The sequence below is a fragment of the Heteronotia binoei genome, chromosome 3, assembly GCF_032191835.1.
Source record: "Heteronotia binoei isolate CCM8104 ecotype False Entrance Well chromosome 3, APGP_CSIRO_Hbin_v1, whole genome shotgun sequence".
Taxonomy (NCBI): Eukaryota; Metazoa; Chordata; class Lepidosauria; order Squamata; family Gekkonidae; genus Heteronotia; species Heteronotia binoei.
In genome coordinates this window covers 20861709-20884757 of record NC_083225.1, presented here as the reverse complement: position 1 = coordinate 20884757, position 23049 = coordinate 20861709, and the positions used below count along the sequence as shown (strand labels likewise).

Here is a 23049-nt window from a genome sequence, read left to right as displayed (position 1 = left end):
TATATCCTGCCCTCCACTCTGAAGAGTCTCAGAGCGGCTCACAATCTCCTTTCCCTTCCTCCCCCACAACAGACACCCTGTGAGGTGGGTGGGGCTGGAGAGGGCTCTCACAGCAGCTGCCCTTTCAAGGACAACCTCTGCCAGAGCTATGGCTGACCCAAGGCCATCCCAGCAGGTGCAAGGGGATGGAGTGGAGGAATGAGAAATATTGGCGCTTGACAGACTCCCACTGATCAGCAGGGGTCTATAAATGAGGAGTAGGCTAAGGCTTAAGCAGCGCTGCCCCTTCCACCAGCTCAAGACCAAGGTGGAGGAAAGAGGCAGTGTGGCCTCACTCCTTGCAAGGGAGGCAGCTTTGGCGTGAGGATGCCTCAGCTGTGCTGCCTCTTTCATCCATCCAGGGCCTGAGCGGGTGGGGGCTGTGCAGCATCTCTGCCTGGCTCCGTGGCCTGGTTGCTAGTAGGTCATGGACCAGTACTGGTCTGCAGAATCTCTGTTGTAGACCTTTGAAGACCTTGAATTATGTCCAGAAACAGACTGAGAGCCAATGGAGATGGACCCAGATTGGAGCGGTATGGTCTCTATGAGCCACTCCAGTCAGCGTCCTGACTGAAGCATTGTGCACCAACTGAAATTTCCAAGCACGGCCTCGCACGAAGCGCTTCACAGTAATGAAATCTACGGCACGCATCACAGCAGCTGGAACTTTCCTGCCAAGGAAAGGCATCCAACTTTGGGTCCACAAGGCAAGAAACAGCCAAAACACAACCATAATCTCCAACTCACACCATCAGAAACGGTTGCAACGAAACATCAACAACAAAGAAGAGAACAAAGTTTGAGTCCAGTCAGGCATCTTTGAGACCAGCAAAGATTAATTCTGGGCATCAGATTTTTGTGTGCATGCACACTATTTCGGATCTACAAGAAAAACCAGCGAGCTGATGGACCCAGACTTTGCAATACGGATTTCATTGCACTTTGACCTGAGAAACTCCGTAATTTGCAGGGGCGGCCAAAGGTAGCTCTCCAGATGTTTTTTTTGGTCTACAACTCCCAAAAGCTCCAGCCAGCATGGCCAATGGCTGGGGCTAATGGAAGTTGTCCAGGGGTGGCCAACGGTAGCTCTCCAGATGTTGCTTGCCTACAACTCCCATCAGCCCCAGCCAGCATGGCCAATGGGAGTTGTAGACAAAAAAGCATCTGGAGAGCTACCGTTGGCCACCCCTGCACGGCAGCCTAACCGGAGCACCCCAAAACAGCCGTGCATTTGGAGCAGACTTCTGGCGACTGTTTCAGCAGGATTCAGCTTTCGCGTTGCAAAGGGAAGACGCCTCAAGAGCCATAAAGCTGCTTTTCCGAAGCTCGAGCCGGGGTTTGCACTGAAGGGCTGCACTCCTCCCCGGGGCTGGACTCCCACCCACTCGCGCGTGCAACCCCCGGGCACGTGCAGGCCAGCCGGGCAGGGGCGCCGGAGCAGAAGCCACCTACCTGGCGGCGGCGGAGGAGGAGGCGGCGGCCAGTGTCCGTAGTCGATCCAGCCACGGAACGGCGGCGGCGGCAGGCGCCAGGCCTCCATTGCGTGGCTTCGGCGCGCGCTCCCTCCCGCACGTGGCTCCTGCAGCCTCCACCGGAAGCAGACGGCGACGCTTCCGCCCGGTTGTGTGACGCCGCCGGATAAAACGGCAACGGCGTCCCCGGAAATAGGCCCCGCCTGCGTGACGTCACCGGAAGCGGCGGGGCGGACGGAGAGCCGCGGTGCGCAGGCGCGTGCCTTGTCCCTCAGCTGCTTCCTGCCGGCCTCGGCGGGCACCGCCGGCCATGGCCTCGCGCGGAGGAGGAGAAGGAGCAGAGGGGGTCATCGGGCCCGCGCTGCCCCCGGGCTTCACCCGCTCCCCGTCGCCTGACGAGGACGACGCCGCCGCTCAGGGTAAGCAGGCAGGCGGGGGTGGGGCTGCGGCGCCCCGGAAGTGGGCGCTTGCAAAGGGAAGTGACGTTCTGGTGGGGGGCGGGGGAAGAGTTTGTTGTGCTTTTGTAGGTCGCCTTTCCCGCGGCGCAGAGTGATAAAGCTGCAGTCCTAAGCTCTGCTCACGACCTAAGTTCGATCCCGGCAGAAGCTGGGTTCAGGTAGCCATCCCAAGGTTAACTCAGCCTTCCAAGGTGGGTCGAATGAGTCCCCAGCTTGCTGGGGGGAAAGTGTAGAGGACTGGGGGAGGCAATGGCAAACCACCCCGTGAAAAGTCTGCCGTGAAAACGTCGTGAAAGCAGCTTCACCCCAGAGTCAGAAACGACTGGTACTTGCCCAGGGGACCTTCCCTTTCCTCATGAGTAAGAGCCCCATGGCCCAGAGTGGTAAAGCTGCAGTACTGCAGTCAGAGCCCTCTGCTCACAACCTGAGTTTGATTCCAACGGAAGCTGGGTTCAGGTAGCCGGCTCCAGGTTGACTCAGCCTTCCATCCTTCCGAGGTGGGTAAATTGAGTACCCAGCTTGCTGGGGGGAAAGCATAGATGACTGGGGAAGGCAATGGCAACCCCCCCCCCCCGTAAAAAGTCTGCTGTAAAAACATGAAAGCAATGTCACCCCAGAGTCGGAAAGGACTGGTGGTTGCACAGGGGACCTTCTCTTGACACGTGTAGAGTCTGTCTCTGGACTCGAACCAAGAACAACTCTAACACTCCTGGGTCCAGCAAGGATCGTTTATTGAAAGTGCGATTTGCAAAGCACGGAGAGCCCGGACAGTGAAACACCACCCGTCGACTCTGCCTGCTGTGACGCAGCACAGCTATTATATACTTTTGCCTAAAGCCCTTGTGGGACCATCCAGTTGGCTGATCCCCTCACAATCTTTTCTAACGGCCATGCGCGCATGCCCTAAGCCATGAATAACTTTTCCCCCCTCCCGTTTTCCCCTTATCTATTTTTCTACATACCAACCTTTCGCCTCCTCTTACAGCTCCTGGTACAGATTTTCTCCAGCCCTAACACATTCCTCTCTTCAGACTAGAGATAAACAACAGGACCCTCTCTCACTCTTTCCTCATGAGTAAGAGCCCCGTAGCACAGAGTGGTAAAGCTGCAGTACTGCAGTCAGATCCCTCTGCTCACAACCTGAGTTCAATTCCAGCAGAAGCTGGGTTCAGGTAGCCGACTCCAGGTTTCCATCCTTTCGAGGTCGGTAAAATGAGTCCCCAGCTTGCTGGGGGGAAAGCATAGATGACTGGGGAAGGCAATGGCAAACCACCCTGTAAAAAGTCTGCCGTGAAAACGTTGTGAAAGCAGCGTCACCCCAGAGTCGGAAACGACTGGTGCTTGCACAGGGGACCTTTCCTTTTCTTCCCGCTTGGACTCTGGGCGGGTCACACAGACACGATGGGGCGCTCGCTGAACAATGTGGAACCTGTTTTGGGTTGCAGAACCAGCCAAAAGTGAAGCGTGATGCATTAAACGGCGCAAAATGACTCTAACTCATGGCAAACGGTGCTCAGCAGTACAGACCCCAGTCCCCAGTAATTCCTTGAAGCAACTTTTGTGGCAGTGTGACCCGATTGCCCGCATGGAAACGCCCTCTTGAGTGATTCACTTTTGCATCGTTTGGAGGAAGCCAGGAGAGGAGGTGGGGGCACTTTCCTGACCTCAGGCAACCGCTGTCTCAAGCGTGGGGGGGCACATGTCCGGTGATTCCTGATTTTGCCTATTTTCTGCTTGGAGCCTGCATAAGCCCTTGCTTTGATGAGCAATGCTGTGGTGGTGGTGCATAGGCGCAGGAGATGGTCTCACGGATAAGAGGGTTCAAAGCCATGAAGGGCTTTGTATGTGATCGCCCATACTGGAGAGCCAGTTTGGTGTAGTGGTTAAGTGTACGGACTCTTATCTGGGAGAACCAGGCTTGATCCCCCACTCTTCCACTTGCACCTGCTGGAATGGCCTTGGGTCAGCCATAGCTCTGGCAGAGCTGTCCTAGAAAGGGCAGCTTCTGTCAGAGCTCTCTCAGCCCCATCCACCTCACAGGGTGTCTGTTGTGGCGGGTGGAAAAGTAAAGGCAATTGTCAGACACTCTGAGATTTGGAGTGGAGGGCAGGGTATAAATCCAATATCATCATCCTCCTCCAGCAGGGCACTTTTGATGTTCTCAGCGGAACGCCTCAGCCTCTCTGCCCTCTTATTGCCCCTCCAGTGGAGAGCCAGTTTGGTGTAGTGGTTAAGTGTGTGGACTCTTATCTGGGAGAACCGAGTTTGATCCTCCACTTGCAGCTGCTGGAATGGCCTTGGGTCAGCCATAGCTATGGCAGAGGTTGTCCTTGAAAGGGCAGCTGCTGTGAGAGCCCTCTCCAGCCCCACCCACCTCACAGGGTGTCTGTTGTGGGGGAGGAAGGGAAAGGAGATTGTGAGCCGCTTTGAGACTCTTTGGAGTGGAGGGCGGGAGGGATATAAATCCAATATCTTCATCTTCTTCTTTAAGTTGAGCCCACTTATGGGCAGTCAAAGTAATGAATGCACCATGTAACTCTTAATAATAGCCAAGCTATGCTATTCTGCACCAACTGGAGTTTCCAAATTGATTTTGAGGAGAGGCCACTGTACAGGGCATTGCAGTAGTTCAATCTTCGCGTCATCATGGCATGGATCCAGATGATGGCGTTTAGGAGAGCTCTACAGCAGTGCAGGTTTCCATAAACTGTCAACAAGAGACAGAAGCCAACTGCTGAGCAGTTAAAAAAACAGAAATGTATATTGTAGTCACTGAAGAAGGCTGGAGGCCAACCCCTCTGCACTGCAAAGGCCTCCCTTCCAATGGATGGTTTAGGCTAGCTGGGAAGGGGTCAGATGAGCTGAGGTCTTTCGCCTTCACAAACCACACTTTCTGTGAAAGAGATTTCTCTTGGAATGGGATATTTCAGGGTTGGCCAACAGTAGCTCTCCAGATGTTTTTGCCTACAACTCCCATCAACCCCAGCCATTGGCCATGCTGGCTGGTGCTGATGGGAGTTGTAGGCAGAAAACATCTGGAGAGCTACCATTGGCCACCCCGGGATATTTGAACTCTGTTTTCTTTAGTTGTGCTTTAAATAAATAAATATAAAGCTTTATAGAAATGAAATTGCCAGTTGTTATTATCTTTTATTTATTTTTAGTAAGAGAATTTACGAAAGAAAAAAAAACATTTTTGTTCTCAGCTGCTTTTGATCCGATGTTTAAAAAGAGTTCCTTCACATCCCAAGGAACATAGTTTGCACAATTATGCCAAACATAAATGCCGTGCATTTAGTTGCAGGCCCTGCGTTGCCTCCTGACTACAGAAGCAGCCTGAAAAGACGAGATTGCGAGCAAGACGGCCCCTCTCTTCCTGTGCCCAGAGAAGCAGATTCCGATTCCGAAGATGACAGAGACGCAAGCCGAAACCCCAGGTCTGTGCGCTGGCATGACGTATCTAGCTGCCGTCTATTGAGTCAGTCTCCTGGTGTCCCACTCAGACCAGCAGAGGGCCTGCAGCATTTCATAAAAAAACCCCTTTCTCAGCCTGGTCCTTGAGTTGTTTCTCACTGGAGATCCCAGCAAGTCAACCGGAGGCTATCTACGGGCAAAGCATTTGCCTCATCATCTAGCTACAGCTCCTTTCTGGTTATAGACTGTGGCTACCACACAGTTTCGAGATCCTCTTTGTTTGTTTGAGATGGAGGGCTGAGAAGATGCAGATAGTTTCAGAACGCAACGTATCGGGTTAAATGAACCGGTCCTTTAATCTGTTTTCAGAACTTGTGATGCCAAAACAGCATCTTCTTTTAAAGATATACTTCGGCGCTTTTAAGAAATTAATGAAGGCATTGAGCTGATCGCTTTCGTGTTGCATGTGCTGTCAGGATCCGGCTAAGGATCCTTTAGTGTGGGAGTTATCAGTTCTTTTAGACCAGCAAAAACCGTCTTTGATCCTAGCCTGCAGAACATAAGAAAAGAACGCTAGCCTGCTGGTATTTCATTACAAGCCTTCTGTAAGGTTGGGTACACTGGGTGTTTGTGTGCCTGCGCAAGCATAGTAGCCAGTTCTGTTGGAGCCTACCAAGGACATTTCTGTGTTTCATGTGATGTCTGAATGCAGGCACAGGGGCAGAATAAATTGCAGCTTTCAGTATAGCTTTCTGGCTTTTTTAACTGTGGTGTTTGAAAAAAGAACGGTAGGACATGTAATCATAGAGTTGGAAGGGACCTCTAGGGTCATCTAGCCCAACCCCTGCACAATGCAGGAAACTCACAAACACCTCCCCCTAAATTCACAGGATCCACATTGCTGTCAGATGGCCATCTAGCCTCTGTTTAGAAACATCCAAGGAAGGAGAGCCCACCACCTCCCGAGGAAGCCTCTTCCACTGAGGAACCGCTCTAACGGTCAGGAAGTTCTTCCTAATGTTGAGCCAGAAACTCTTCTGATTTAATTTCAGCCCATTGGTTCTGGTCCTACCTTCCGGGGCCACAGAAAACAATTCCACACCATCCTCTATACAACATTCCTTCAAGTACTTGAAGATGGTGATCGTATCACCTCTCAGCCACCTCCTCTCCAGGCTAAAATCCCCAGCTCTTTCTGGCATCATATGAGGCTTTGAATTATTGTCTCGCTCCCCCATACAATTTAGTTTAAAGCCCTTCTTTTTAGGTTAGCAAGGCTGTTACCAAACTCCCTGTTTCCTACCGCCGTAAGGTGCAAACCATCTCCCGATAGAAGACCACCATCTTGAAAGGGTAAGCCACAGTCCAGAAATCCGAAACTTTCCTGATGACACCATCAACGTAGCCAGTTGTTTATTTCATGTTCCTGTGAATTGCATTACTTAGATGATATTGCAGATAGGAATATTTGCTGGTCGCAGCATTCTAGAATGGTGGATGAGAGAGAAGGGGGAGTATTAGCTAAGCTGGAGTAAGGCCTGAGATGTATGTTGGGGTGGGGGTGCAGACATGGGAAAGTTTGTATGACACAGGTCTGCCCCTTTACATCTGAACCTCTTGCAACATGGAGAGGTTTCCAAAGACTTCTAGATCCTGAACGGCAGAAAAGAAACTAAATGTAACATTTTGTTTGAGGAAGGCTTCCCTATGAAGAAAGGTTGAAACGCTTAGGGCTCTTTAGCTTGGAGAAACGTCGACTGTGGGGTGACATGATAGAGGTTTACAAGATAATGCATGAGATGGAGAAAGTAGAGAAAGAAGTCCTTTTCTCCCTTTCTCACAATACAAGAACTCGTGGGCATTCGATGAAATTGCTGAGCAGACAGGTTAAAACGGATAAAAGGAAGTACTTCTTCACCCAAAGGGTGATTAACATGTGGAATTCACTGCCACAGGAGGTGGTGGCGGCCACAAGCATGGCCACCTTCAAGAGGGGGTTAGATAAAAATATGGAGCAGAGGTCCATCAGTGGCTATTAGCCACAGTGTGTGTGTGTGTATGTGTGTGTGTGTATTTGGCCGTTGTGTGACACAGAATGTTGGACTGGATGGGCCATTGGCCTGATCTAACATGGCTTCTCTTATGTTCTTATGTGTGACACAGAGTGTTGGACTGGATGGGCCATTGGCCTGATCTAACATGGCTTCTCTTATGTTCTTAAGGCTGTGACTTCCTGTAAGTCAGCCAAGTTTTGATCCGGCAAGAACTCCTGCCCTTCTTTGCATTGTGGAGGAAGACTCTTCAGGTCCTGGGGTGGGGCAGGGGCTTGTTCTTGATCAGTTTGTCACTGCGGGTGCGAAAACCATGCTCTTCACCCTCAGGGGCCCAGCAGGACTCCTGAAGAGCACTCCGTTTGGGCGGCTGTCAGCGCCTGCAAGAATTTACGGAGCTCTGTGCACGTGGCACTTAGCTGGAGTTAGGGCTGTAAGACGAGCTGCTTACGACACCCAGCGTTCATATTCCGTTAATGGAAAAGGTGGAGTGTTGTTTCCGTGGAGATGTTCGTTGTTTTTTTGCCACCCAGTGGGGTTTTCAAGGCAAGAGACGTTCGGAAGCGGTTTGCTGTTGCCTGCCTCTGTGTCATGACCCTGGCCTTCCCTGGAGGTCTCTCATCCAAACACTGCCCAGGGCTGACGCTGCTTGGCTTCTGAGATCTGATGAGATCGGGCTAGCCTGGGCCAGCCAGGTCAGGGAGACAGAAAATATAAAACGAGCGATTCGGTAAAATAACATCCTCGTTTTTCCTTTCGAGTGTAATAATTGCTATCCATGTCACGGCAATTGCTTAAACTCCATTGCTTTGTTTCCAGAAAACAGAGGAGACGTCAAGATGATGACGATGGATTCTTTGGCCCTGCTCTTCCACCTGGCTTCAAAAAACAGGATGATTCTCCAGAAAGGTCTCTCAAAATTTATTTATTTATTTATTACTTTACACTTTCTATCCCGCCCTCTCCGCAAGCGGACCCAGGGCGGCTAACAACATACATTTTTACAATTTAACCGATAAAACGACAATTCAAAATTATTTAAAACACTTAAACGTTAAAACATTCCATTGCATTTTTGGTGCTGTATCACTATGATATAATTTAACATCAATATAAATGGTGATCATGGTACTCTGTAATGGTGTAGAGTGGCAGCTCTCTCCCAAGTTAGGTTAGATCTCAAAGGCCTGTCGAAACAGTTCAGTCTTACAGGCCCTGCGGAAAGTGGAAAGATCCCGCAGGGCCCTTATGGCCTCTGGGAGAGTATGCCACAATTCTGGCGCTGCCACCGAGAAGGCCCTCTTATCTGGGAGAACCGAGTTTGATCCCCCACTCCTCCACTTGCAGCTGCTGGAATGGCCTTGGGTCAGCCATAGCTCTGGCAGAGGTTGTCCTTGAAAGGGCAGCTGCTGTGAGAGCCCTCTCCAGCCCCACCCACCTCACAGGGTGTCTGTTGTGGGGGAGGAAGGGAAAGGAGATTGTGAGCCACTCTGAGACTCTTCGGAGTGGAGGGCGGGATATAAATCCAATATCATCATCATCTTCTTCTTCTCCTCAACACAAAGAGAACAGAGACTGCTTATCTGTTTCAGGAGCTTCTGTAACAAGGCCCATTCTGCCTTGTAGACAGCTGTGGAAACTGGCTGGACTCTGTCTTTTATGCTGCCCTCGTTCCATCCATGAGGCTGCTGAATGTCCTGGACCCAGAAAAATGGCAGGGGGAGGGGGAAGCACGGCTGGGGGGCGGAGCCTGGACTAGGCCAGTAGGAGGAGCATGGAGGGGTGGGCAGAACTGTTGGTGGTGCGAGTGGGAGAGCAGCACCACAGGGAGGTTAGTTCCCTTAAAAAGAACTCATCGCTCACAGCAACTTTTGATCTCTACTGATTCATCTCTGTTTCGAAAGGTGTTCTGCCTACGTTTAAAATGCATTTTGTTCTCAAGGCCGGTTATAGGTCCTGCTTTACCGCCAGGCTTTAAGAAACCATCAGAAGAGGATGAAGGAAACAGAAACTCTACCAGGTCTTCTGGGCCTTCTCCATCTCTGTCCCAGGTACGTAAAAACATGGTGTGAGTCAAGTGCAGTCAACAGGATTGGATAACCAGGTGGTAAGACGAACATCTGGGGGGCGGGGGAAAGCAGAAATTTCAGACTGAGCTGAAACAAAGCATGTTATGTTAAGTAGCATAGAACTACCTGTCTGGAGCATACTTCCAAAGACAGGCAGCAGTCCAGTCATGTCAGCCACAATGCTTGTCCCCTTACCAGTGCAGCTTCCTGACCATTCCCTTACAGTTAAGAACATAAGAGAAGCCATGTTGGATCAGGCCAATGGCCCATCCAGTCCAACACTCTGTGTCATATAAGAACATAAGAGAAGCCCTGTTGGATCAGGCCAATGGCCCATCCAGTCCAACACTCTGTGTCACATAAGAACATAAGAGAAGCCATGTTGGATCAGGCCAATGGCCCATCCAGTCCAACACTCTGTGTCACATAAGAACATAAGAGAAGGCATGTTGGATCAGGCCAATGGCCCATCCAGTCCAACACTCTGTGTCACATAAGAACATAAGAGAAGCCATGTTGGATCAGGCCAATGGCCCATCCAGTCCAACACTCTGTGTCACATAAGCACATAAGAGAAGCCATGTTGGATCAGGCCAATGGCCCATCCAGTCCATCACTCTGTGTCACATAAGAACATAAGAGAAGCCCTGTTGGATCAGGCCAATGGCCCCTCCAGTCCAACACTCTGTGTCACATAAGAACATAACAGAAGCCATGTTGGATCAGGCCAATGGCCCATCCAGTCCAACACTCTGTGTCACATAAGAACATAAGAGAAGGCATGTTGGATCAGGCCAATGGCCCATCCAGTCCAACACTCTGTGTCACATAAGAACATAAGAGAAGCCATGTTGGATCAGGCCAATGGCCCATCCAGTCCAACACTCTGTGTCACATAAGCACATAAGAGAAGCCATGTTGGATCAGGCCAATGGCCCATCCAGTCCATCACTCTGTGTCACATAAGAACATAAGAGAAACCATGTTGGATCAGGCCAATGGCCCCTCCAGTCCAACACTCTGTGTCACATAAGAACATAAGAGAAGCCATGTTGGATCAGGCCAATGGCCCCTCCATCCAACACTCTGTGTCACATAAGAACATAAGAGAAGGTATGTTGGATCAGGCCAATGGCCCATCCAGTCCATCACTCTGTGTCACATAAGAACATAACAGAAGCCATGTTGGATCAGGCCAATGGCCCATCCAGTCCAACACTCTGTGTCACATAAGAACATAAGAGAAGCCATGTTGGATCAGGCCAATGGCCCATCCAGTCCAACACTCTGTGTCACATAAGAACATAAGAGAAGGCATGTTGGATCAGGCCAATGGCCCATCCAGTCCAACACTCTGTGTCACATAAGAACATAAGAGAAGCCATGTTGGATCAGGCCAATGGCCCATCCAGTCCAACACTCTGTGTCACATAAGCACATAAGAGAAGCCATGTTGGATCAGGCCAATGGCCCATCCAGTCCATCACTCTGTGTCACATAAGAACATAAGAGAAACCATGTTGGATCAGGCCAATGGCCCCTCCAGTCCAACACTCTGTGTCACATAAGAACATAAGAGAAGCCATGTTGGATCAGGCCAATGGCCCCTCCATCCAACACTCTGTGTCACATAAGAACATAAGAGAAGCCATGTTGGATCAGGCCAGTGGCCCATCCAGTCCATCACTCTGTGTCACATAAGAACATAACAGAAGCCATGTTGGATCAGGCCAATGGCCCATCCAGTCCAACACTCTGTGTCACATAAGAACATAAGAGAAGCCATGTTGGGTCAGGCCAATGGCCCATCCAGTCCAACACTCTGTGTCACATAAGAACATAAGAGAAGCCATGTTAGATTAGGCCAACGGCCCATCCAGTCCAACACTCTGTGTCACATAAGAACATAAGAGGAGCCATGTTGGATCAGGCCAATGGCCCATCCAGTCCAACACTCTGTGTCACATAAGAACATAAGAGAAGCCATGTTAGATTAGGCCAACGGCCCATCCAGTCCAACACTCTGTGTCACACAGTGGCCAAAAAAACCCAGCAAGTGCCATGAGGAGGTCCGCCAGTGGGGCCAGGACACTAGAACCCTTCCCACTGTGGCGCACCAACCTCCCCAAGCACAAGAATACAGAGCTTCACTGCTCCAGACAGAGAGTTCCAATGATAAGCTGTGGCTAATATCCACCGATGGACCTCTGCTCCATATGCTGATCCAATCCCGTCTTGAAGCTGTCTATGCTTGTAGCCGCCACCACCTCCTGTGGCAGTGAATTCCACATGTTAATCACCCTTTGGGTGAAGAAGTACATCCTTCTTACGTTCAGTCCTGCTTACGTGTGCAAAAAGCCCTCTTGAACAATTCTGGTTTTCATAGTTTTCAGAAAGCCGGGAGGTGGGAGCCTTCCTAACCTCATCAGAGAGACCACCCCATGAGGTGGGGCTGCAACACAGAAGGAGCCCGTTGTTGTCTGAGGAGCACGCTTGCACTAAACGTACTCAAGGCTTCACTTCCCGTGATAAGTGGTCACTTAGCCATAGACAAACAAAAAGATAACGTGATCGTTTTCACTGGAGAATCTGAACGGGCAATTTGCATGCTTTCAGAGGCCCCCCAGAATCCTGCATGTGTTGTGTTCCCTACCTGAAGCCAGGAGGCAAAATTATGATAAGCAGCAAGTTCTGCTTCACGTCAATGCCTTCGCATCACGCGGAGAACCCCACAGTGTGATTGTCGAGGTGGGCTGTTGAGGCTAAGCTTCTGCTCTCTCAAGGCGAACTGTGTGGCGGAGCAGCTGGTTGGAGGCTTGGATCTGAGAGAGGCTTCAGACCTGGTAGATGTCGTTGCACTAATTGGAAACGGTGACTACCGTTCTATTAAGTTATTATTCCGGTCGAGTGATGTCACGCTAAGGCATTATTATTTGCGTCAGTGGAAAGCTGAGTCCCAAGTCTAAAACAGGCACATTTGCTTTCGAAAGGAGGAGTTTTATGGAAGTGAGAGGGAGGCGAGCCCTTCTGGTATTGGGTTGTAGGTCGCCATCTGGTAGGTGAGGCTTTTGGGCGGCCCGAACTGGACTGCGCTGCTTGATGCCCTCGGTCCCAAAAGCTCTGTAGGCCCAGCTCGGTGGGGGGTTCCGAGGAAGTTTGGCGCTCACATTTTTTAAGAGGACATTTCTATTCTTGACAGAACGAAAAGCTAGAGTCCAGCGGCACCTTTAAGATCGAGAAAGCTTATACCAGGGGGAAAAAACATTGTTGGTCTGGAGAGCCAGTTTGGTGAAGTGGTTAAGTGTGCGGACTCTTATCTGGGAGAACCGGGTTTGATTCCCCACTCCTCCACTTGCAGCTGCTGGAATGGCCTTGAGTCAGCCATAGCTCTGGCAGAAGTTGTCCTTGAAAGGGCAGCTGCTGGGAGACCCCTCTCCAGCCCCACCCACCTCACAGGGTATCTGTTGTGGGGGAGGGAGAGAGCCAATTTGATGTAGTGGTTAAGTGTGCGGACTCTTATCTGGGAGAACCGGGTTTGATTCCCCACTTCTCCACTTGCACCTGCTGGAATGGCCTTGGGTCAGCCATAGGTTTGGCAGAGGTTGTCCTTGAAAGGGCAGCTGCTGGGAGAGCCCTCTCCAGCCCCACCCACCTCACAGGGTGTCTGTTGTGGGGGAGGAAGGGAAAGGAGATTGTAAGTCGCTCTGAGACTCTTCGGAGTGGAGGGCGGGATATAAATCCAATATCTTCATCTACCTCACAGGGTGCCTGTTGTGGGGGAGGAAGGGAAAGGAGATTGTGAGCCGCTCTGAGACTCTTCAGAGTGGGGGGCGGGATATAAATCCAATATCTTCATCTACCTCACAGGGTGCCTGTTGTGGGGGAGGAAGGGAAAGGAGATTGTGAGCCGCTCTGAGACTCTTCGGAGTGGAGGGCGGGATATAAATCCAATATCTTCATCTACCTCACAGGGTGTCTGTTGTGGGGGAGGAAGTGAAAGGAGATTGTGAGCTGCTCTGAGACTCTTCAGAGTGGAGGGCAGGATATAAATCCAATATCTTCATCTACCTCACAGGGTGTCTGTTGTGGGGGAGGAAGGTAAAGGAGATTGTGAGCCGCTCTGAGACTCTTCGGAGTGGAGGGCGGGATATAAATCCAATATCTTCTTCTTCTTATCTTCTTTAAAGGTGCTGCCGGTCTCAAACTGTTTTGCTGCTTCAGACCAACACAACGGCCCACCTGGCTCTTTTCTTTCAAGTTTAAAATTTTACTTCATTTTAAGCAGAATCCATAAAAAAGAATACAGACACACACAAAATCAGAACTCCCCCCCCCCAAAGAAAACGGAGAAAAAAGGAAAAAGGTGGGAGGGGAAAAAGTAGTGAATATATTTCAACTTTTATCTACAGCTAGTACAGCTTAATTCTTTAGGTATTCTCTCTTTTGTCTAGATAACAGATTGTATTTGTATCCAAAATTTTCTAGCTTTAATACAGGTCCACTAAAAGTGATAAAATGTGCCTTCTTTCCAATGCTTATTTGGAACATTTTTATACATTTTAGCTTACTTTTCTGGATAGCTTACTTTTCTGGATGCATATACCACTGGTGGATCGTTTTATAAAAAAATTCTTTTAAATTAACACTTAGTGTAAATTTAAGACCTTAGTGTAAATTTCAACCGCATGTTTTGCCATTGTTCCAACTATGTTATATCCAAAAATTTTGTCCCATTTTACCTTGCAATACTTACAAAGGAGACTGTAACTACTCTGAGACTCTTGGCATGGTATGAATCCAGCCTCTTCTTCTCTTTCTTCATTGTCTTTCAACTGTCTCTTAGGCAAAAACCGCATTGATCATAGACAAGTCCATCACTTTATCCATAAGGTGTTTATAACACACCCCTTCATTTTCATTTGGTGCATAAATCGCCCAGGCCATAGTCTCCACTCTCCAAAAATGTATTTCCATGTTTGTCTAATAATACCAACTCTGGGTTTCTTGTTTTATATACTCCATTTTTTTTAATTTATTTTTTTAGTATCAGCCTGACTATTCTTGACAGTTGCCGACGAAAGCGGCTGGGTCTTCTGCACTGCCCAGGGGGCAGGATCTGTGCGTGCTTTTCCTCTCTGCCCGTTCCCTTCTGGCTGCTTTCCTGCCTCTGCATTCCTGCCACTTTTCGCTTAAATGGCGTCTCTGCTCCTGCCCGTGCTAGATTTCTTAGCAAAAATCAAGATTTGGTAAAAAAAATTCAAAGCCGGTATTGAGTTCAGATGACACATCGAGCCGTTATTTATTTAGGAGAATTAAACGGCAAAGAAGTGTGTGTTTGAATACCTATTGACCAAGGCGGGTGGAGCGCGTGTTTGACTAACGATTGAGTCAGGCTGGCCAAACCTTGTCAGATCTCGGAAGTTAAGCAGGGTCAGCCCTGGTGAATCCCTCCATGGGGGACCCCCAAGGAATTCCAGGCAGGCAGCGGCAAAACCATCTCTGAACGTCTCTGGCCTTGAAAACCCCACCGGGTTGCCGTAAGGCAGCTCCACTTGGGGGCGCCCTCAAGGCGGATGTGGCACCATTCAGCCAGTCTTACGGCAACCCCACTTGGCCTCTGCAGAGAAATCTAGGGCTATGAGACGCGTGGCTGTTTGAGAAGTCAGTTTTTATAAACAGGGAAGGCTGTGAAACGCAGGCTGTTCCTCCTGGGGTGTAGCGCAGAGGCCAAGAGACCGGTCAGGATCTGTTTGGAATCTCGTTTTTGCCAGGAACTCACATGATGACTTTAGGCAAGTCTTCATTCTCAGCGTCAACCCTCCCCCCCCCCCCAAAAAAAATCCCCACTTTAATACAAAGCAGGAGTCAAGTTTCACCTTTAAGACCAACCAACTTGACTCCTCAAAGGTTTTCACGGCTGGCATCATCATTAGGGTTTGTAGAATCTTTCAGGCTCAAGTAGAACACGGCACTTGAGCCCGAAAGATTCTACAAACCCTAACTTGACTCCTGCTTTGTGCAACTGCTTCAGACCAACACGGCTGCCCGCTTGGATCTATCTACTTTAACACAGAATGCTGACCTATTTATCCACTTTGATACAGAACACTGACCCAAGAACTGCAGGAAGCATTGAGAAGTCTGTAAGCGCTATATAAATACTGGCAGCTTTTCCATTGCTTGTGTTGATGGGATTTCTTTTATTCTCCTTCCTGGGACAGGCCAGCGATAGCAGTGAGGACGAAGAAGGCCTAATTGGCCCAGTGCCTCCCAAGGGACCAGCTGAATCTAGCACAGCGGCAGACTTTGAGTGCCGAGCCCGGAGAATGAAAGAGAAACTTCTTGGTCACGACAGTGTGAGTGGCAGCGTGGCTTTTGAAGGACTGACTGGCTTTCAGCAGGCCTTTTGATTAAGCTCGACTTCGTTTTTTCCTGAAATTGGTGACTGTAGGGTAGCTGGACGCTTCTAACTTTGTTGCCTGTTTGCAGAATGAATCCAAACAAGCCAAAAGAGAGTCTTGGATGACAGAACTTCCCCCAGAACTCAAAGGCTTTGGACTTGGTCCACGGACCTTCAAAAGAAGAGCTGATGACAAATCAGGAGATAGATCTATTTGGACTGACACCCCAGCTGACAGAGAAAGGAAAGCCAAAGTGAGTCTTCATTCCAACACACCCATTTGCCTGTCGACAAGCAAAACATAGTTCAGAATTTGAAAAAGGGGAGACAAACCAGCGATGGCTGGAGAGAGATCCTGGAGTCATAGTAGAGAACTCCCTGGGAGTAGAGACTGCAATAAAAAAATGGAAATGCTGTGCTGGGGGTTATTAGGAAGGGGACTGGGCACAAATCAGCCAGTATCATAGGGCTCCTGTATAAATAATTTGGAATACCCTTTTAGGGGGGGAAGGTGGGGAATTAAATATTAAATAAGCTTGTTTGGAGTTTCCCCACTGGCAGCTCTGCTCTCTTGCCCAGTTGCCAGAGCCCCCCTGGTCTGTGCTCAGAGAGCCCTTTGCTCCTGTGTGGCAGGTGGGGGAAGCTTAGCAGGCGCCTCTGGGAGGTGGGGAAGGCAGTGGGGGTATCAGTGGTTCATGTGCAGAGTGCAAAACAGAGAACTGCCTAAAAGTAGGCTCTGGGAAGAAATGGAGCCACACACCAGCACCTAGTATAAAAGTAGTGTATTTACAAACTATATACAATACAACTAGTGCGGTGAATAACATTAAACTGAGTGACAAAGTGCTACGCCAGGAACCAACTCTCGACAGAGAGAAATACTGTCTGGCACAGTAGTCCATATATACACAGCTCAGCCAATCACGGCAGTCCACACAATTGCTGACTCCAGCAGGTGCTTTCCCCTGGTTACAGTCCAGCCAGAACCGGCTCACTCCCAAGGTTGATCTGACCTGACCTGTCAGATGCTGTTACTGTAGATCCACCTGCTGTTCCGTGCTTCTGTCATGCTGTGGATGGAGGACTCAATATAGTGACAGGGGGGTTCCCACCCTCAGCTCTGCCGCTGCTTCAGCTAAGCCATAACAAGGGGGTTGTGCTCTTGTTTTGAGAGCGGTTGAGTGTTGCAGTGTTGGCCCCACACGGGGTGCTGCTGTGGCCATGTTGGCCAAGGCCCCAGGGCACGGCAGCGGCAGCGGGACCGAGCATCTGACTGTCGCGAGTCTGCTTTTGTGGAAAGCGCTCCTTGCTTCTCGGCAAGTCCTCCAGTGCGGGCCGGCTGCCTGCGCAGCTCGGTCTGTGGGCTGCACTCAGGCAGCGGGCCACCTTGTTCAACAGGGTCGCAAGAAATAAAATTGTCCTCTCGACAGGGAATAAGCCGAGTCTCTTATTTTGACTCCGGTGTACAATTTTCCCCGGTGCACTGACCAGTCTTTTCCTCCTCTTCAGGAAATGCAGGATGGGAAGAAATCAGCGAATGAGGGCGAGGGAGCAGTGGTGGTGTCAGAACGAGACAAGAAAATGGCTGAGCAGGTGTCTTCCTACAACGTGGGTATTGCTTCACGCAGCCTTTCTTGACTCGCCCCTGTTTTTCCTTCTGCGATTTTGGTGTTTATGACAATAGGTCTGGTACACCCAGACTATTAACACAGTATGTGTGTGACTGCTAAAAACACACAACTTCAACCACAAGCTTTACATTACAGTAGGTGCCATGCAGTAGTAATCGTCAGGGCTCATTTTGAGCGGGAACGCAGTTCCGGCTGGATTGGCATCAGGGGGTGTGGCCTGATATGCACGAGTTCCTGCTGGGCTTTTTGCCTGGTGTTTCTCATGTTCTTGGTGGAAATGTAAATGGAGTCCCCTGGTTTGATATCCAAGGAAGGGGATCATTTCTTGTCAGCATACTTTATGTAATCAAGTTTAGCTTTGGTTAGCATCTTTTACCACATCCCATTGAGACACCCCTCCTGCAAATCCCTCCTCTTGTTTGCGGGGCTTTTCCCTGTTCCTGGTAGCCGTTTGCCATCAAAGCCTTGTACTACTTTAAAAGGGGAGGCCCCAATTGAGCTGAGGAGACAATTGTTATAGCAACACTCCGCATAGTGCAGGAAATCCACCCAATCATTCTTTTGATGATTCATATAGCACCTGAGAAAGTGTTCCAGTATCTGATTGGTCCTTTCTGTCTGCCTCTCCATCTCCGAGTGATAGGTTGAACTGAGACCCTGTTCGGTGCGCATCAGCTTTAAAAATTCCCTCCCAAGATTTTGCCACCAACTCGGGCTCTCGGTCTGAAATTTTTATCAGAAAAAGGACGTAGGCGTACTACAAGCTGCATAAATAGTGTGGTCAGTTTTTTAGATGTGATGAGTGGTGAACACGGCACAAAATGAACTTGCTTAGAAAAAATGTCTACAGTTTTTCCCTTGCTAGGTGACAGGTCCGTGATAAAATCCATGGAAATGATTGACCAAAGGAGGTTTCATGTGGTTGTAACAGTCCCATTGGTTTTTCCAATAGTGGTTGTAACAGTCCCATTGGAGAGCCAGTTTGGTGTTGAGAGATAGTTTGGTGTAGTGGTTAAGTGTGCGGACTCTTATCTGGGAGCACCGGGTTTGATTCCCCACTCCTCCACTTGCACCTGCTGGCATGGCCTTGGGTCAGCCATAGTTCTGGCAGAGGTTGTCCTTGAAAGGGCAGCTGCTGTGAGAGCCCTCTCAGCCCCACCCACCTCACAGGGTGCCTGTTGTGGGGGAGGAAGGGAAAGGAGATTGTGAGCCGCTCTGAGACTCTTCGGAGTGAAGGGCGGGATATAAATCCAATATCTTCTTCATCTTCTTCTTCTTCCCCATTAAACAAGTCAGACACGAAGGCACATACTGGGGAATGTCTTTTCGCATGCCTGGCCACCAGAATTGCCTTTGAGCTAGGTGTAATGCTTTTACAAACCCAAAGAGTCCGGCTAATTTGCTGTCATGACAGTGTTTTAAAACTACTGCCCTTAGAATCTCTGGTGCATATAAAGGCAGCCGTTCTCCCCAGGGCTGAGCGTTTCTTTAAAGTCTAGCCGGAGCCTTTTTGGTTTTTTCTATCCAAAGGTGGAGTGGAGTTTTTTGAGGGCTTTGTGCTCCGCTGCGGGTTACCACTGCCCCTCCCAGTTGGGCAGGTGTGAACGTAGTGTCAGCAGTATCCTCTCTCTAGCTTTCACGTTGAGAGAGATGGGATAGCTTGTCTGCAAAAAAGTTTGACTTTCCTGGGAGGTAATTCAGTATGAATTGGAATTTGGAAAAGAATTCCGCCCATCTGAGTCGGTTGGCTCCCAGTCGTTAAGGCGATCTAAATGCCTCTAGGTTTTTATGATCAGTCCACACCTCACACGGCACTCTGGAGCCTTCTAGCCGATGACACCAAGGGGCCAGTGCCTGTTTTACCGTGGCGGCCTCTTTATCTCTTACAGACCAAGGTTTCTCAGTCTCCCAGAACTTTCGGGTGACATATGCACAGGGGTGCAATTCCTTCCCTGGACCCTCCTGGAATATCAACATCCACCCACCCACCCCACCGGCCATGTCACTGGCATCCACTTAGACAATGAATTTTTTTGTTCTCATGGGCGGGGGTGTAACACTCATTTGGGTAAACAGCTTCTTCTGGTCATCCCCGGCCCTGAAGATGTCCACTTAGCCTTGACCAGACTCTTCTTGGCTCTGGTGCCGGCCTGGTGGAACGTTCTCTCTAGTGAGATCTGGGCCTTGCAGGATCTGATGCAGTTCTGCGGGGCCTGTAAAACAGAGATGTTCCACCAGGCCTGTGGATGAGGTGGTGACAATCCATCTACAATGGCCTCCCCTGCTTTGCTCTGCTGTGTTCAGCTTAGGGGAGGGACAGTGGCTCAGCCACTGAGCATCTGCTTGGTAAGCAGAAGGTCCCAGGTTCAATCCCCAGCATCTTCAGCTAAAAGGGTCCAGGCAAGTAGGTGTGAAAAACCTCAGCTTGAGACCCTGGAGAGCCGCTGCCAGTCTGAGTAGACAATACTGACTTTGATGGACCGAGGGTCTGATTCAGTAGAAGGCAGCTTCATATGTTTAAGACCAGCTCTGCCAAGCAGCATTTCGGTCCATCATAGCGGCTTTACTCCCCCACCTCCTCCCCTTGCACTGTTTTGGTCTGCAGCTATATGGCAATGGGAGCGTCATGCAATTCGGCACGTTGTCTTGTTGCCACCTCTTAAGGCTTTTCTGTACTAATATTGTTTGTAACTGTTTTATGGCTATATTCTGTTTTAAATCTTTGTATGTTTTTAAGACTGTTGCAACCTTCCCTGAGCTTGCTGCATGGGGGAAGAGAGGGCTAGAAGTCCCCCCCAAAATAAATAAATTGCTGCGCCGGTTTCTGTACCTTCGGCAGTGGTCCAGGTAATGGGGCGGTCAGTTACTTCTGGGAAGGCTCCTCCTCCTCCTCCTAAAAAAGGGCTGGATAGACTAGAGGTAGCTGATTGGCCCACTCCTGGACCACCAAGAAGGAAGATTCACGGTACGTGAAATGGGATCTTCCATTCTGTGTCCGTCACGTGTGCCAGGCTCTGGTGAGCTCCCAGGTGTAGTTGTTGAGGGTGGCCGAGCTGCGGCACAGCGCAAGAAGACTGCCGGAAAACCCAGGGAACAACACGGCAAGCTTGCCAGCACACTTCCTCCAGGGTGGTGGGGAAAATGACTTCTAAGCATCGCAGATGTGAAAACTGGAGGGCATGTGCTCAGTCGCTCCACAGCTCTGCCAGTTGGTGCAAAGCAAGTTGTGACCAAACCCAGAATTCTCATGCGGCCAGAGGAAGGACCATTTCGTCTCTCTGATTTGAAGGGCAATGCCTTTCAGTGAGAAACAAATGGATTTATTCAGAGGCACGAGGCATGCCTGAGATCAGGGCAGGGATGGCATTGGTGGGGGGGGAGTACTCTGTTTTCAGTTGCCTTTTCCTGTTTATTTACTTTATTGTTGTTATTTATAATATTTTTGAACTGCCCAGTCCCTGCTACTGCAGGGCTCTGGGCAACGTACAAATCCACAGGACAACATACAAAACAATCAGCACTTAAAAACATTTAAAGTCGGATGATGATAATTAATCCCAGTTCAGACTGCTGGCTACTTTGCAGACAGGTGAAGGAGGCAAATTGTATCTAGAGAGCGGGACAGGGTGCCAGCTAAGATGGTAACTGCCGTCGTCCTCAACCCAAAGTCTTAACGAACATCTCTCCTTACAGCCCTGTGGAATTGCGTAAGGTCCCAAAGGGACCTGATAGCATCTTGTAGAGAGTTCCACCAAGTTGGGGCCAGAACCAAAAAGGCTCTGGCCCTGGTCAAAGACAGATGTCTTTAGGGCTGGGGACCACCAGCAAATTGCTGTCTAAGAAGCGTAACACTTCCCTGGGGACATAACAGAGGAGAGATTCCCATAGGCACGTTAATTCCTGACCTTGTAGGTCAGTACCAAAACCTTGGACTTGCCTTGGTGCTCTACTGGGAGCCAGTGTAGCTGGCACAGCACAGATTGTATATGTGTCATTTATGGTATTCCCATCAATGTTCGTGCTGCCACATTCTGGACCAATTGGGGCTTCCAGCTCAGTCTCAAGGGTAGGCCAGTGCAGAGCAAGTTATATAGTCTCGCCTGGAAGTTATATAGTCTAGCACTTCTTCTGTGCTTGCATCTGAAAGCTTATATGCTGAATAGAACATTGTTGGTCTTAAAGGTGCCTGACTGGACTCAGACTTAGTTCTGCTGCTTCAGACCAACACGGCTGCCCCCCTGAATCTTTCTCTGTTGTGGTTTTCCTTTCATTCCGTTCACTGTCTGTTTTTGAGCGATGGCTTAGTTTTGTGAACTGTCCTTCCGGCCTCTCGCTATTGATTTGCTGTCCTCTTCCTTTCCCCAGGACTCCCAGAGGTCTGAATCTCTTATGGAAATACACCACAAAAAACTCAAGAGGAAAGCCGCAGAAGACAAGAACAAGCCCCAGGAGAGAAGGCCGTTTGACCGGGATCAGGACCTCCAAGTCCATCGATTTGATGAAGCGCAAAAGAGAGCCCTCATAAAACAATCCAGAGACTTGAACACCAGATTTTCCCACAGCAAATACAACATGTTTCTGTAATGTGTGTGAAGTTGCTGAAGTACAGTTGTGTGCCGTTCCTCATTGTGTCGTGCTATATAATAAAACAACACAGTCTTTGTAAATACTACCCGTGGATAAGAAATGGGGTTTCTTTATGCTGCTGGCCCACAGCCCAGCTGGGGTTCCTTTAGATAAGCAGTTTGTTCCCAGTATAGCATTATGGTAAGTCACTCCTGTCTAACCGCATTGACATCGGTGGACTTAGACTGGAATTAATTTACTATAGGATTGCTTCACTGCTCGAGATCTGTGCATCATGGAACTTGTATTGGAGGAAAGGAACAGAACATGGGATTGCACTGTCAGGGACGGTGGAAAGCGCAGCAAGTCGCATCTGACTTATTGTGAGTCCGTCATGGGGTTTCCCATCCAAATGCTCTCCAAGGCCAGCCCCGCTTAACTTCCAAGTGCTGATGAAATCGGGCTAGCCTGGGCCCTCCCAGTCACAGCACCAGCAGGCTTCATAAAAAAAAACCTGTGGTCAGTTCCATCGAAATATCACCAGAAGGTAAAAGGTCCTGCTATTGATAGATGACATTTCAATTACTCCTGCACAGATGCCGAGAAAAGACATTTCTGTCACTGTGATTCCTTCTTCGGTTCTAGAAGTGTTCAGATTTCCAGTGACAAGATTCACCAAATCCAGTTTTGTGCGTTACCTTGAGATCAGTGACCACTGCGTGAAGGCAATCAATCAATCAATCAATTTTATTTGTATCCCGCCCTCCCCGCCAAAGCAGGCTCAGGGCGGCTAACAACATAATCAATGCATTAGTTTACAAAGTATTAGAACATAACTAGTTAACACAACAATTAAAATTCTACTAAAACTCTAAAATCAATAAAATGAATAAAATCTTTAAATTAATATACTGGTGCTATCGTATAGGTTTCCCTAGCAGTTTCCATT

General features: G+C 49.4%; 2 protein-coding genes across 2 annotated transcripts in view; one reads left to right on the top strand and one right to left on the bottom strand.

Moving 5' to 3' along the window:
• NUFIP1 (nuclear FMR1 interacting protein 1) overlaps positions 1–1789 on the bottom strand; it is a 29458-nt gene extending 27669 nt beyond the window's left edge. The window contains exon 1 of the mRNA XM_060233568.1: positions 1492–1789. Coding sequence (XP_060089551.1) covers positions 1492–1579 — 88 coding nt within the window. The 5' untranslated portion in view covers positions 1580–1789. The remainder of the gene's footprint in view (positions 1–1491) is intronic.
• On the top strand, positions 1706–22206 carry GPALPP1 (GPALPP motifs containing 1). Its single transcript, XM_060233569.1, has 8 exons — positions 1706–1930; positions 5268–5406; positions 8254–8343; positions 9377–9485; positions 15725–15859; positions 15993–16157; positions 17413–17511; positions 21900–22206. Exons 1-8 carry the CDS (start codon positions 1822–1824, stop codon positions 22116–22118), a joined length of 1065 nt encoding a protein of 354 aa, XP_060089552.1. The 5' UTR covers positions 1706–1821; the 3' UTR covers positions 22119–22206.
• Positions 22207–23049: the final 843 nt, after the last annotated feature.